At 41.5% G+C, this 13,928-nt stretch overlaps 3 protein-coding genes across 3 annotated transcripts in view; 1 reads left to right on the top strand and 2 right to left on the bottom strand.

Moving 5' to 3' along the window:
* Nucleotides 1-13,928, bottom strand: part of LOC119407071 (uncharacterized protein C18orf19 homolog B) — a 579,856-nt gene that overhangs the window by 384,727 nt on the left and 181,201 nt on the right. The gene's annotated exons all lie outside the window — the stretch shown is intronic.
* The window catches only part of LOC119407002 (inactive peptidyl-prolyl cis-trans isomerase FKBP6), a 208,166-nt gene that overhangs the window by 106,751 nt on the left and 87,487 nt on the right, over nt 1-13,928 (top strand). The window lies entirely within an intron of this gene.
* LOC119407013 (geranylgeranyl transferase type-2 subunit alpha) overlaps nt 4,796-13,928 on the bottom strand; it is a 44,172-nt gene continuing 35,039 nt past the window's right edge. Inside the window, exons 11-13 of the mRNA XM_037673838.2 lie at nt 12,477-12,605; nt 7,754-8,026; nt 4,796-5,132 (exon numbers count right to left, since the gene is read on the bottom strand). Coding sequence (XP_037529766.1) covers nt 4,978-5,132; nt 7,754-8,026; nt 12,477-12,605 — 557 coding nt within the window. The 3' untranslated portion in view covers nt 4,796-4,977. The remainder of the gene's footprint in view (nt 5,133-7,753; nt 8,027-12,476; nt 12,606-13,928) is intronic.

Below are 13,928 nucleotides of genomic sequence, written 5' to 3'. Positions count from 1 at the left end.
GGTATCTCTGGCGATTCAGCGTGCGAAATCTATATCAGTACATTGCAAGTAATCGAATAAATATGAATTCGGTGTACCAGCTCATATTGCTCACAATATTTTACATTCGTCGACCGTCTAAATCGCCACTGTAGGTCGAATGCTTCGGCAGTTCAACAAGACTCATTAGCTATTCCAGTGTCACAGTACATTCTGATTATATAGTGTAATTATATAAATACCATAGCAATATTTTTGCGACAAGAGTAGGCGATAACAAACAGGGTATTGTAACGTGGTCGTGACAGCGAAGAAGACTGCAGTCGGGATATTAAAAACGCGTCTTTACTTGGGCGAACTTGTGCCCGGGAAACGAAAAGTCAAAATACAAGAAATGCACGCTGCACACTGATAGCGCCGACCAGAGCATCGGCCGTCGATAATCTGATCTGCAGTTAAGGCGCGTCGGCATTTATACATGCGGCATCGAACATTCGAGCCTTATCGCTGGTGGCTGCGTGAGTTCCAGAATATACTCAACTGTTCGTGTTTGAGCGCTCAAGCCTATCAGAAGATTCTAAAATATTCTGGAAGGTTCCCAGACATTAGGGCGCGGTTTGTGCAAGCCAGTGGTTATACAATAGACCGGTTACGCAAAAGAACGAAATAATTAAGGGGAATTTTTAGTTACTTTTAATTACGGTTACATAAAAGTAGCAGAAGCGCGCATGGCAATATGTATGGCTTCTCGCCCACTTGGATAGCCGTTAACAAAAATTGGACGGGACAAAAAGATAAAAATGTGCGCGAGTGAATGTGTGAATATTCACTTCACCATATTGGTCTATCAAAACAGCACAATACCGTCCGAGCACTGTGCAGCATAAAAGTTTGAAGCCTTATCTTGTGTTTATTTTATGCCACGTATCTACTCAGGTCAGCGTAAAATTCTCGTTAGCTTGCGTTATTGTAAAACACAGTGATTATTTTAGCACTTGTTTTCGCCACCAGTTGTTTTCTCGAGCCACCTACTTTATCTGTTAAAGCGCTGCGTCAAAAACTACATGAAACGAGCGATTTGCTGAACTTAATTTGTCCAGAATTGTGTCGGTCGGATTTTCCTTTTTGCTATTTAAAACCAAAATATCACTTCCGATAGTGACTGCCTTCGAACAAGTTATAGCACCAGTTTCATCTAAATTCATTGCTGGAGTTTTCCGTTTTTTTTTTTTTTTCATCAAAGCGAAAGTCATTGCGCCAATGAAGCGTTATGAACGAGCGAGAAAGCACACGGAGCCGCCGAGCTGCATCGGCATCTACATTCAAAAGGGGTGGCTTTCCTGCTTAACCTGGATGCCTTGGCTAGCAAGATAGCAGACCGACACGTAACTGTTCTCCCGTAGGGAGCATATACAGTAACTCTACAAACTCGGACACGTGAACGCCGCCGTGGTTACCGACGACTTTTGGAGATGCGACAGTAGCGTCAGGACACACAGCTTAGCGAGTAGAAGCAGTAAAATCAGACCCAGCAGTGCCTTTCTTGCGGGGTCACGCATACTTACAACACCCCAGAGTGGATTAGGGCCACACCCTGGAAGCCTTGGTTGAAAAGGTGCATAGAAGGGACACACTCGAGCACGTCGATGTGTTTTGCAAACGTCTCATTTTCTTGATATCCCTAGCGGCCAATGCCAGCGATACTGAGGCGGCAAATAAGAATTCCGTCACGCCTTCAGGTCAGTGAAAGGTGCCTATTGCACAGTGCACTCATATACACGACATCACAGCTCGATATCACAGCACCATTTATGATGGCGTCACACGCCCAATACCAATATACAACATATGCTCTCTCTTCTCTTTTTCTTCCTTCTTTTGTGGTTAGTAATGGTTAGTAGATGTTAGTGACGAGCCATTTCATCTATTCACAATATTTTTCACATCAATGTATGGACTCAAAATGTAAACAGAAAAGGCATCACTACAAAATACAGGCCTTGGGCAATACAATATGAAAATATGAGATTTCTAGTGTGTGATCAAACAGTTTAAGAGTAATTCTGTCCCAACTTAGAATCCCCCGTCACACACAAGTGTTTGCAACTTTCGGAGAGGCCTGCTACGCACAAACACACGGCTCGCTTGTAAGACTCTATTAGGGGTGTGCGAATATTCGAAATTTCGAATATTTTTCGAATAGTGTTTGCTATTCGATTCGATTCGCACTGAAATTTTACTATTCGAACTTCCCAAAGACAAATGCAGTCAACGTCCGGTTGAAAGTGACCCCTTCAGATTTTCAATATGCTTCACCTCATTACACTCTCGTATTGCGGCAAAGCTGCCTTTCACGCTCCGTTTCGGTCGAACTTAGTTAAGAGACAAAGTCCGGTTGAAAGTGGTCCCTAGATTTTCAATATGCTTCACCTCATCACACCCCCGTATTGCGGCAAAGCTGCCTTTCAAGCTCCGTTACGGTCGAACTTTGGCAAGAGAGAGTCAACGTCTGATTAGAAGTGGTCCCTAGATTTTCAATATGCTTCACCTTCTCACACCCCCGTATTGCGGCAAAGCTGCCTTTCAAGATCCGTTACGGTCGAACTTAGCCAAGAGACAGTCAACGTCCGTTTGGAAGTGGTCCCTAGATTTTCAATATGCTTCACCTCCTCACACCCCCGTATTGCGGCAAAGCTGCCTTTCAAGCTCCGTTACGGTCGAACTTAGCCAAGAGAGAGTCAACGTCCGTTTAAAAGTGGCCCCTAGATTTTCAATATGCTTCACCTCATCACATCCCCGTATTGCGGCAAAGCTGCCTTTCAAGCTCCGCTACGGTCGCAAATGTATTAACTCAAGAAAACGCTGGTTCCAATATGGAGATGAAAGATGTGGCAGAGTTGGGGGCTCAATTAATGCTGTTTCGGACCTGAAATTTGGGCAGGAAGTCCAAAAAATCGGACGCCGAAGCTTTTTAGCATCCAAAATTTCAGATGTTCTTATATATCGACGTCTACGAGGCAGATTTGGAACTCCGGACTTGAAGGGAGTACACCCTTGTCCACCACATCAGTTGGCCTTCCACAGAAGTTGAAAGAGGAGGAGAGGCTGAGGAAATGGCATCTCTGCCTATCACGTGTAAAGTGTTGTCGGCAATACTTTGGTTGCACCAAATCATGTACATAAATACCATTCGGCCTCTACATTGTGTCACTCTTGATAAGAAAGACAACTATGAAATATGACCCCACCAGCGCTTCATCAACCTAGCGAAAAGAAACACTTTCATGTTGCTATCTCACAAGAACATACTTAGAGATTCTCTGCAACTTTTTCTGTAATTTCACTTCGAATTATTCGAAAAATGTTTGAAAAATATTCGAAAATTATTCGAAATTATTCAATTAGATTCGCACTCAATCTTTACTATTAGAATTCGCTTTGCACCCAAAATTTTGCTATTCGCACAGCTCTACTCTTTATATTAAAAAAAAATAATCAATCTTATTCACCTCATCAAATAGGCTGGATGTTCACACACACAGTGCAACTATTCCAGCTGTTTCATTAATGAAATCCTTTAGACTGATTAATTTAAGGTGATCAGCAGCGATCACCTTTTCGCCTTGGACGAAACACAGTGATTTAATGACATAATCCAGAAACTTCAGCACATATCTAAGTGAAAGTGTCGCCATGTCCCTGGATGTCATAGCAGGCTTTCTTCCTTTGAACAGTGTTGCCAGCACAAGCAGTAGATTCTGGAGTTACGAATCCCCATGAGAAACAAAACTGAATGCATACATGTAAGCAGAACACAACAACAGTTCTTTCATACAGTTTGATGAAATAAGAGCGGTAAATACTAGGGGTATGTCGCACGTTGTTGGTTATATCGACAAGCTAGAGGGCAGGAAAAAAAGGTGCTCAAGCAGTACATGTTCACCCATGTTCACTGTCTTTGTTGTCACTCAGTGTCATAGTTCCAATTGACACATTTGCATGATCAACAGTTCACAATGTTGGGGGAAAGGAAAACCCTTCCTTCTTCACTTTTGGCTGTTTCAATAAGCGGTGCCCGACGAATGATGAAAAAAAAGTACTTTTACATTGAATCTGCAACAACCTAAATGTCAAAGTATATTTATAAGCTTTTTTCACCACCACAGCGCTCCAAACACCTCTTCCTTATCTTTAACTGACACTCTTGAAAGTAGCTCTGCATTCGTCACTGCCACTGCCTTTCTCTTTCAACAAAATCACTGCTGTAAAGAAGCTTGCAGATAATGAAAACTGGGCATACATTTGCAGTCGCTACATTTAATGCTCACCTGATATATTCTCCGTACAGTAGGTAAATGCAAATCACTAAGTAAGACACAATCCTTGCACTGAATTGTGGCAGAAGGCAGCGACAAACGCCCCAGTCATAGCACTACTGACACCAGCGTCCCTTTTGTTGACAAAATTGAAGTGAATCTATAGACCCCAATTAAAGCACGGAAGACTCCATAGCGTGAGGCTACAAACTTGCAAGGTCATCGGACACGTGCAATTGGAAAAATTGTCATGCCATCAAATAACAGACACCACGAACTGCTTCATCAACAATGAAGTGTTGTGAAGTGAAATCTACAATGTCAAAAAATCCACGTGATACTGTCTTAATTTTGGTTATACTTCAGGAAATAAAATATGAAAAATTAGCACAAAGCAGTTTCTACACAACTTGCATTTTATAAGCACCACCATTTATTGAGACTTCAATAAAAAGTTGAAAAACTGTTTAGATTGAGTCCGTACAGCTGTAGCACCTCCTTCACTTAAGGCAGAGCTCATTAAGTCAGCCATCCTCAAGGCATTTCATTGAGGTATATTACAGTAAACAAAATGGGATATGCTATGGCATTGATAAGTTGCACTGTAGGAATTCATGCTGACCAACTGCTGCAGTTGGCTGCATATGCTCAGCACCACTTTCTCTACACTATGAAACTAGAATTAGCTTGACAAAGGAAACCCATCCAAGAGTTTAACCTGAGGGAGCAAAACCTCAACATGATCCTTGCACTTGGACATGGAGTTTCCTTCCAGGTTGAGCTCAGCCAGCATGAGGCAGGTCTTCAGAGCAGTTAGGCAGTCCTTGTTGCATATTCCTGGGGCAGTTGTTAAGGCTTCTGAATCATAAACATCATTAAAGTTCTGGTGGTATAAGTGATGCTGGTACTCATGTAATTACGGTTCAGCATAAGTGGTGAAGCCTAAAATATAATGAAAAGTTATGCAGATTCTATTATAGCAAAAAATGCTATGTAGTTATGATCAGCAATTATAAAAATTTCAGTTCAATTTTAACAAGTAATATCCAAACAGCCTTAACAAGAGACAGGGAGAATAGGATTCAGCAGGTAATGCTAGAACAAAAGGAATGTGACAAATACCAGAATGTCAGACTTCCCAGACATGAAATGAAAAGCAGTTCATGACAGTGATAGGCAGTAAAAACGCCACATTCATACCACCTTCAAGCAGTATGGCAAATTGAGGGCAGGAGACATCATCGTCTTCTTTGCTGGCTCATAGGGCGTGGTGCCATGTTTTGTTCCTGTATTTTATAGAGTGTGATATGCTGGAGTGTGCATTTTGTGTTTGGACCTATTGGAACAATTGTTTTACATCCCGTTGACAAGTGTACAAGAACTTGTAGCCACAGAAATATTTCTGCCAGTTCGGCAATTCCAGTCTGGAACAAATGCATACCTGCTGTCACTATTTCGGATGCACATATTTATGACATGGACACAGTAAGCTCATTATGGTAATTAAATAATGCAAACAAGTCAGTGCCGTCCAAGTGCAAGATATATGAATCATTGCATTGCATCCAAAGCTGCATATTGTCATGTTTGTCTAGGGAAAACAGCACTTTATATGTGGGCTGAAGTTCGTTGCATCAAAACCTGCCCACTGAGCGAATTTCCCTAGTAGGCAATACCACCACAGAAATACCGATTCTTTCTGAAGCAAAAGTCCACCAGTAGGTGGCTTTTAGGGCCTCTACAGGCAGTGCACACCACTTATAACTCACACTGCTCCAAAGGTCAGAGTCACACTATATGGCAGTAATCAGTCCTGACGTTACTAGCAAAAATGTAACATATAACATCACATACTTTTACAAACAAATGTGCATCACAACACACACTACCTGAAAATCTGCAAGCTGACATACCATGTATCCCATGCCAGAATTGTATAAAAAACTTTGGTTACTGTAAAATTTCAGTGTTGTTTATTTTGGGAACACTCTAATGTCATGTCTCTTATGTCTCCTGTAATCCAGCTTCTCCTGGCGTATGTTCCACAACCATGTTCTGCAAATAAGCAAGAGATGGCACGACTGCTCTTACGGTGGCACCTACTGATGGCATGGTTACTTGGGCACAAGAGGACCTTTGTTCCTCCTCTCTGTTTGGGACTGATATTGTGTGCAGTCAACATTGCACGCTCAATGGGAGAGCTTCGGGAGAAGTGTCCCGCTGATGCCTCCCCGACTCCTCAAAGGTGCCATTGCTCACGAAACTTCACCCATGAAAAACTCAAACGTGGGTTTCTGGCTAGGGCGCACATTACACTGTGGCATGTTGCGTAGAATTTCCTTGATTCCGCAACAAGTTCTGTTGACATGCTACATTGCTTGTGCAATTTAGCTAGCTGGCTTATTGTACAGAAGGTGCAACAAATGTTCCTTTGTTGTTACGCACTACTGTGTACTGTGTCCTTTGTTCCTTCAGTGCAAGAGACGCCACATTACTTGCACTTCAAGTGTACTGATCCTTCCCAGTATCAAGAGAATATTGGTACTCTTTAAGTAGCCCAAAATTTCGTGGCAATGGCCTTTAGTTAAGGGGTACATCAGGAATAATGACCTAGCAACTGTTTTAGCAATAGAGTGGTTGTGATCGGAAGAAAGGTCCCGTCTCTTTGTTGGCTACTGTACGTGCTCCTTGCTGCATCATTACCCGTTACTGCTAGTTGCCACAAAGGCTTATAAAGCATAAACTGCCAGACTAAAGGAGATTGCTTCCCATGAAACACTGTAGTAGTCTGTTATTGCTTTGTAATTGTCATGGCCCCTTGGCATATGGTAGTTAGTTGCTCAGACAAAACTATCGTATTTTGTCGCATTAGTTACTCATGCTTCTTTTGTTATGCATTATGGACAAGAATTGGCAAATCAACACCCATGATTGAACAAGGAGTGCACTTAAAAAAACGACACAAGAAGGAACAGGAAGACCAGACAAGCATTAAGGGCCAACATCCATGACATAACCTAACAGTAGGAGTAAGTGCAAATGTGCTAATAAGCTGATCAGGTTGAAATCAGTCACTCATTGCAACAAAAACACGAGCAGTCACGAATTAAACAATACAAAACATCTTCCTGTAAACTTATCAATGCTAACAAACACCTTTTCACACCAAAACTTGCCGCATTTCTATCCATCGACTAGATCGCGGCTGAGCACGCCAATTTTCATGCTGCTCGTAAGAATTGAAATAAAATTCTGTACCACTAAATATTTTGCCGTTTTTCCTGTTTTTCGGCTCTTACGTTTCCCGTCTCTTACGTTTATTTCCTACGGTCCCTTCAAAAACGTATCAGCGGGGTTCTACTGTATATCACACATATTGTGGTAAGCTTTAGAAAATGACTAAATAAAGGTGTGGTCAAGCATAACAGCGCACTCAAACACCCCTAAAAAAAGGATACTGTTGTTTCGAAGAGAGAGGACGGTCAGTGTGTTCAGCGAACCAAGGCCCTCACAGGTCTCTATGCAGTTGTCATCTAGTACCAGCTTGCGAATGCTCAGAAGGCATCCAAGCGGCAATGTTGACTTAATCTGGTTTCTACTGAAGTCTACTTCATGTAAGAGGGCCAGGTGGTCGGTGTGATGTATGCTAGTCAGGCACTGGCCAGAAAAATCTGCAGTCAGGTCATTTTTGCCCAACTGTTCAATGACACTCTCAGCAGCAAACTTTGAATCTGTAAAGGAAATGGGCACCAATGGCAACACCATTTTACAATATCACTGATGGGCTACTTCAAGAGAAATAATCATGAGTAGGTACAACAGCGCCCACTTTCTGTGACTTCCCAAAGCAGGATTAGCAATGTTCAAGAACTCTTTTTAAAAAGAGGATAACTGTGCTTCAATGCATAAAAGCCACAAAGTAATTATGAGAGGCACCCTGAAAGATGCTTCATGCTCATTTTTAGAACATGCGGTCTTTAACATGGGTCTAAAGCTTAGTGCATCAGTACTTTTACATTTCATCTTCCCATAAAAATATGACTGCCAGGGATGAGAATTAAACCCATGACCCTAAGCTCAGAGGCAGAACTTCCTCAATTGTGGACAGGGTGTCGGAACGAAATGTTTTTCGTTTCGGTTTCAGTTTCGTTTCACCGCAAAAAGTTCCGTTTCGTTTCTGCTCTGGAACGAAAAAAAAAAAAAAACGTTCTGTAACGGTTCGTAACGTTTTTTTTCTTTGTATAAAAAAAGAAAGTATGAAAAAGGTAAAGCAATCATTAAAAAGAAACATTGGATTTGTGATGTAGTTGCTTGCTCTCCTCTTAAAGTGGGACAAGGGTAAAACACGTTCTTTAGAGGAGCGGAAGTAACTGTAGCACGTATTCCTACCAACTAGCACAAATCAGTATTCATTTCAAAGTCATAGTATTTATTTTCTCACAAGAAAAATACGAATTTTTTAGTTGGCTTAATTCTTTGTGTCAAGGGAGTGAGCACGATCTCAGAAGCAGCACGTCATTGAGTGTACTCTCTGATGTGCGAGACCGCTGTTCTGATAAAAAGATCGCCAGGCCTGCGTGAAACACGCAGCAAGTCACAGCAAAAGCTAGAAGAGCGGACTTTGTAGAGCCCGTTGTTATCTCTTGGGGCAACTAATACAAGTAAACATGCAGCGTACCCACTACGTCATAAATCGACGCAATTTTTCTGAAGTAGCCAAGTTCCCACTATGCCATTTTTCTTCATTCTTCGGAGAATCGCGGTACCCGCTACACATCTGTAAGGCATTATCTGCACTTTGTGCTGTGGCTGATAATGAAGAATTATGGCTGAGCACTTTGCAGTGGGTGGGAAGGAGTGTTGCGGAATGGGCGCCTCGATTCGATTACAATTTCATTCCAGGGAATTAGAACTTGCCGCAATTCCATTCCTTTCAATTCCTCGGAATGAAAAAAACTTAGCCCATTGGCACTCAGGGAATGGCCTGGCAGTCCGATTCCATTCCTGTAATTCCTCAACGTAGGAAAGGCATCTTGATAGTTTTATCGAGTTAAGAATGAACGCCCCATAAAGCTGATGTCATCAAATGCATTAAGAATTGCAAAAGTACGCAAAACACGTTGCCAAGGTCGAGGAATAGTAGCTTGGTGACATATATCGTGCAGTACAACCACCCTACTAATTCCCATAGGGGCAGTTCTCCCGCTACCGATAGTATTTGCGTGGTCAACATGTTTGAACGAATGGTGGTGTTTCAATATTGTTTAAGCTTAAATCTGTTAATGCTAAAATGACGACATAGCGTATTTTTATGCTGACAAAAGCGCCTTTGCATCGAATACGGAACACTGGGCCGCACTGGCTGTCAGCATTCACGCTTGTCAAGCGCGCCTCGCAAGCATAGATGGGGTGAGGAGAACTTTCTGTGTTTGCCTGTGCGCAGGTATGCAATGTCTTCCTTGTCGCAAAGGTTATTTACGTGTGTCAGGTACTAAACTGCTCGTGAGATAAAGATCAGGCTGTGCATAGAGTATTCGCCACTTTCGAGCGGGGGTATCAATGGAAACCAACGCACAGGGGTAATTTGTTTCTCCCTTCGGTATCTGCTGGGATAATGCATTTGTTTGTACACTAACTTATGCATCCGTTTGTAGTAGGCGCATTGCTTATAAATGTACCGTGCTTGTAATAAGCTAAGCTATTTTAAAAATACTGCTTTAGTGTTAACTTGCGAGGCTCTGACCTACTAACGTTTGAAGCTTGAAAAACAGCACGTAGACGAAAACGTCCTCTATTTTCGGAAAAAGACCTAATTCCATTCCCATTCCATTCTTCTGATCGTTGTCCCCATTCCATTAAGGGGTCGCAAAAATGTTGAAGATTCCGGAGTCATTCCAATTACGGAGTGGTAACTCCGCAACACTAGTGGGAAGCATTAAACCACACACTCTTTGCGCTATTAGCATTGTGTGATGACTGGTTGTTATTTTACTCTTCTGCCACCCCTATATTACATATGTTAACGCGATTCCTTGACCGACATGACGCCTGTGTAGAGTATTTTTGCGATGGAGTTATAAGCACCAGCGTGACACTGTGGTGGAAGACCCGACTGCCACGCAGAGGGCGCGGATCCTAGAAATTTGTTTCTCATTTAATTTTTTCTTATACCACGCGATAGCGGTCACGTACATTGGCGGCTGCGGACAACTATGGAGCCAAAATCGGCTGTTGTGATCTCATAACAGCTTTCGCTGTAACAAACTTCAGCGCCAACAATGCCCTCTCCACTTTGGCCTGCTTGACAGGCGCGCAAAAGTCCACTTGCGTTAATATGAAGATCTCTGGTTGCCACTGTTCTCGTTTTTCGCACAATTTCAACATATCTTTGCTTTGGATTTCCTGTCTGAGGTACGCGGTAATACTATACCCTGAGATATGCTCACATTGCATGAGCTCAGTTGTTCCGGATTGCGAAATTTTCTCGTGAACTGAAAAATGATTGAAAAAATTTTCGGTTTCACTCCGGAACGAAATAATAAATAACGTTTCGGTTACGTTTTCGTTCCAGTCAAAAATATTGTTTTTTTCGTTTTTGGTTTTCGTTCCGTTCCGACACTCTGATTCTGGAACATGTTCCATTGGTATGCTACGTTGCTTCTGCGGTATAGCTAGCTGGCTTGCTGTATAGAAGGTGCAACAAATGCCATTCTGTTGCTATGCACTACTGTGTATTGTGTCCTTTGCTCCTTGAGTGCAAGAGACACCACATTATCACCAATAAGAGGCCCTTCAAGCAGTTTGAATGAGGGGAAAAATACTTCGTAACAGAAAGGGCAGAATGGCTGTAGCAGGCAGTTATGCACAACCAAATGTCCAGTATTAAAGCTATTAATACCACTATTCTAAAGGTGTTAAGCATCATGGATCTTACACTTTTCAATATTTACATTTAAGGGCTCTAAAGCATTTTTCAAACAGATTAAGGAAGCACTGCCAACCTATAGAAAAGGCTCATGTAAATATGTGGGTTACATATTATTGCACAAGAGAAAAGGGTCAACAACCTAAACACTACACTAGGGTGACCACCTTCCTTCTAGTGAAATGTGGGTCGCACTCCTGCAATATTTGTCATCTCTGAAACAAGAAAATATAGGGTGTTCTTTCTTTAAACAATACAGATTTTTAATAAAAATACTATGACAGTCAGGCACCTGTCGTCTTTACACATGAACTCTATGTCGAGGCAGAAATACTTTGCCGCACCTAAAGTTAGATTGAAATGAGTAATTAACAAAAACTTAACTAACTTTTAATTAACTATATGGCAGTTGTTTATGTGGAAAAGTTGTAGGACATGAAAATATATGGTGTACCCATTTTTTACAACCCTTCGTCGTCCCCCCCCCCCCCCGCCAAAAAAATCGAGATATTAATCATCAAAATTGAAGGCCACATCAAAACTGAGATCCAGGCAACATCAAAACTGAGAGTGGCAGGGGTGCAGCGAATGTGGCTTCCCATGTTACATCATACTGGAACTTCACGCGACTAGCTTTGAGAAAAATAAGGCATGTTGCAGTGGAATCTGGTCAAGAAAATTGGCAAGCCATCTCAGATACACAAGTGGACCACTTATCCTTTGCATTTCGTCTGAAGTACTTATATGTTTCTCTGTTAAACTCTACAAAGAACACTCTCGCTTCTCTGTGAGAAGAAGTGCCGCAGTGGCTTACCCGAAGTTCTACGCTGTACAGTGAAAAAAACAAACGGCTGAAATTGCGGTTTTCTTGGGTACAGCTGTGACATGCCTCTCTTTCAATGTTAGTCACGTGAAGTTCTGATCTGACGTAACACAGCAAGCCACATTCCCTGCGCGGCCGGCACTCTCAGTTTCGGTATAGCCTGGACCGGGCCTTCAATTTCAATTATTAATACAGTAAATTACGTGTGTTTTGGGGACTTGTAAAAAATGGGTATGCCATGAATTGTCACGTGCTACAACTTCTCCATATAAACAACTGCCCTATAGTTAATATTTAAAAAGTTAATGAACGGGACTGGTGGTCACCCCGTGCTACACTACGAAAGATGTAGTGTAGTCAAACTATTATTTAACTTCAGGTGTGCATGTACAATGCAAATAGCTCACACTGCTCACTTACACAAGAAACTTACTTAGGTCATTGTAATAATTTCGCCTCATAGGGTCAACAGCAGTTAACTTAGCCAGGAATTTTTTTATATCCATTCTAAACTTGCATCCATCTAGTGCCCTCATAAGCAGCACACAAGTAAGGAGAGGCCCTGAAAAGAGACGAAACAAATTATTTTAAAAAAGCCCACAAGTACTACACTATTAGAATGCTATTTATGCAACATTAGCTACTGTACTGCTTGATGTGATATGGAAATCATCAAAGCTTAAATAAGTAAATTGTGGAGTATAAACTAAAAAAAAAAATCAAAAGGGGCCCAATATAATTTTGACCACCTGCCTAGATTTAGGCTCTTTAACAAGACCCTAAATCTAGGTAAGCGAGCGTTCTTGTATAAAATGTGGCCACCATAACCAAGAAACAAGCTTGCCTCCTCATACTCAGGAACAGAAAGCCATAGCCAACGAATGCCATAACAAGCAGTAGTGTGCCATAACTCGGCATTCTCAACAATCGGGGTAATGACTATTTACTACAAAAACAGCACTTTATTGTAATAAATGACAAATTGATCGATTTTTTATTATTTAATACAAGCAATATTGACACAGCTTTAAGTAATCTGCTTTAAATATTGACACAGAAAATCTGAATAGGCACATTAAAGTGTCATCAATTCAAATATAACACCTGTAAAACAAACAGTCTACATTTTCTGACAGTGCATTCTTTAAAGGCTGCATGCTTACAATTTTACAATACGCTTGATACCAGAAGCAGCATTCAAGGTGAAAACAACTAGTATGTACTCGTGTATAAGTTGCACTATTTTTCATCAAATTTTTGCTCAGGTGCGGGATATACACAAACCAGGTCTATAGCTACATATTACCATAGTGTAGTGCCACTGCAACTCCTGCGTCAGATAATTCAAACACTGGTGACAGATGTAAACATTTCATTTACTATTCATTGCCACTTTCGCACTAATCACTATCAGACTACCCCACCTCATCAGCATGCTCCCAGAGCTTATCATTTCCTGTGCTGTCCATGGCGTTTGATAGCCCCATGACTCTAAAGCTCTTTGGGATAGTGTGCACTGACAGCCGACACCACACATCCAGGATTCAAATGCACACTTTAGTAGTTTTTTTCCAGATTTTTGCATCCGAAAGTGGAGGGTGCAAGCTATATACGGGGGCGGCTTATACACGAGTATATGCAGTAATTATAAAGGCAACAAGCTTTTTCTATCAATGTCTGAGACCATTACATTCTGCAGAATTTACTAACTGTATGTCACTTAAACTAGCTAAACTAAAATATGTTCAATTTAAACTTTATGTATACATGTTTAAGGTAATAAAGTTATATGCTTTGGCTATGCTTCACACTATGTTTCACTGACTACAAATACCCCGAGTTGTGTCCACGTAAACTGAACATGCAGGTTATCAGCAATATTATT

This window comes from Rhipicephalus sanguineus, chromosome 1 (genome assembly GCF_013339695.2).
Source record: "Rhipicephalus sanguineus isolate Rsan-2018 chromosome 1, BIME_Rsan_1.4, whole genome shotgun sequence".
Lineage (NCBI taxonomy): Eukaryota > Metazoa > Arthropoda > Arachnida > Ixodida > Ixodidae > Rhipicephalus > Rhipicephalus sanguineus.
This window is presented reverse-complemented; position numbering and strand designations above follow the sequence as displayed.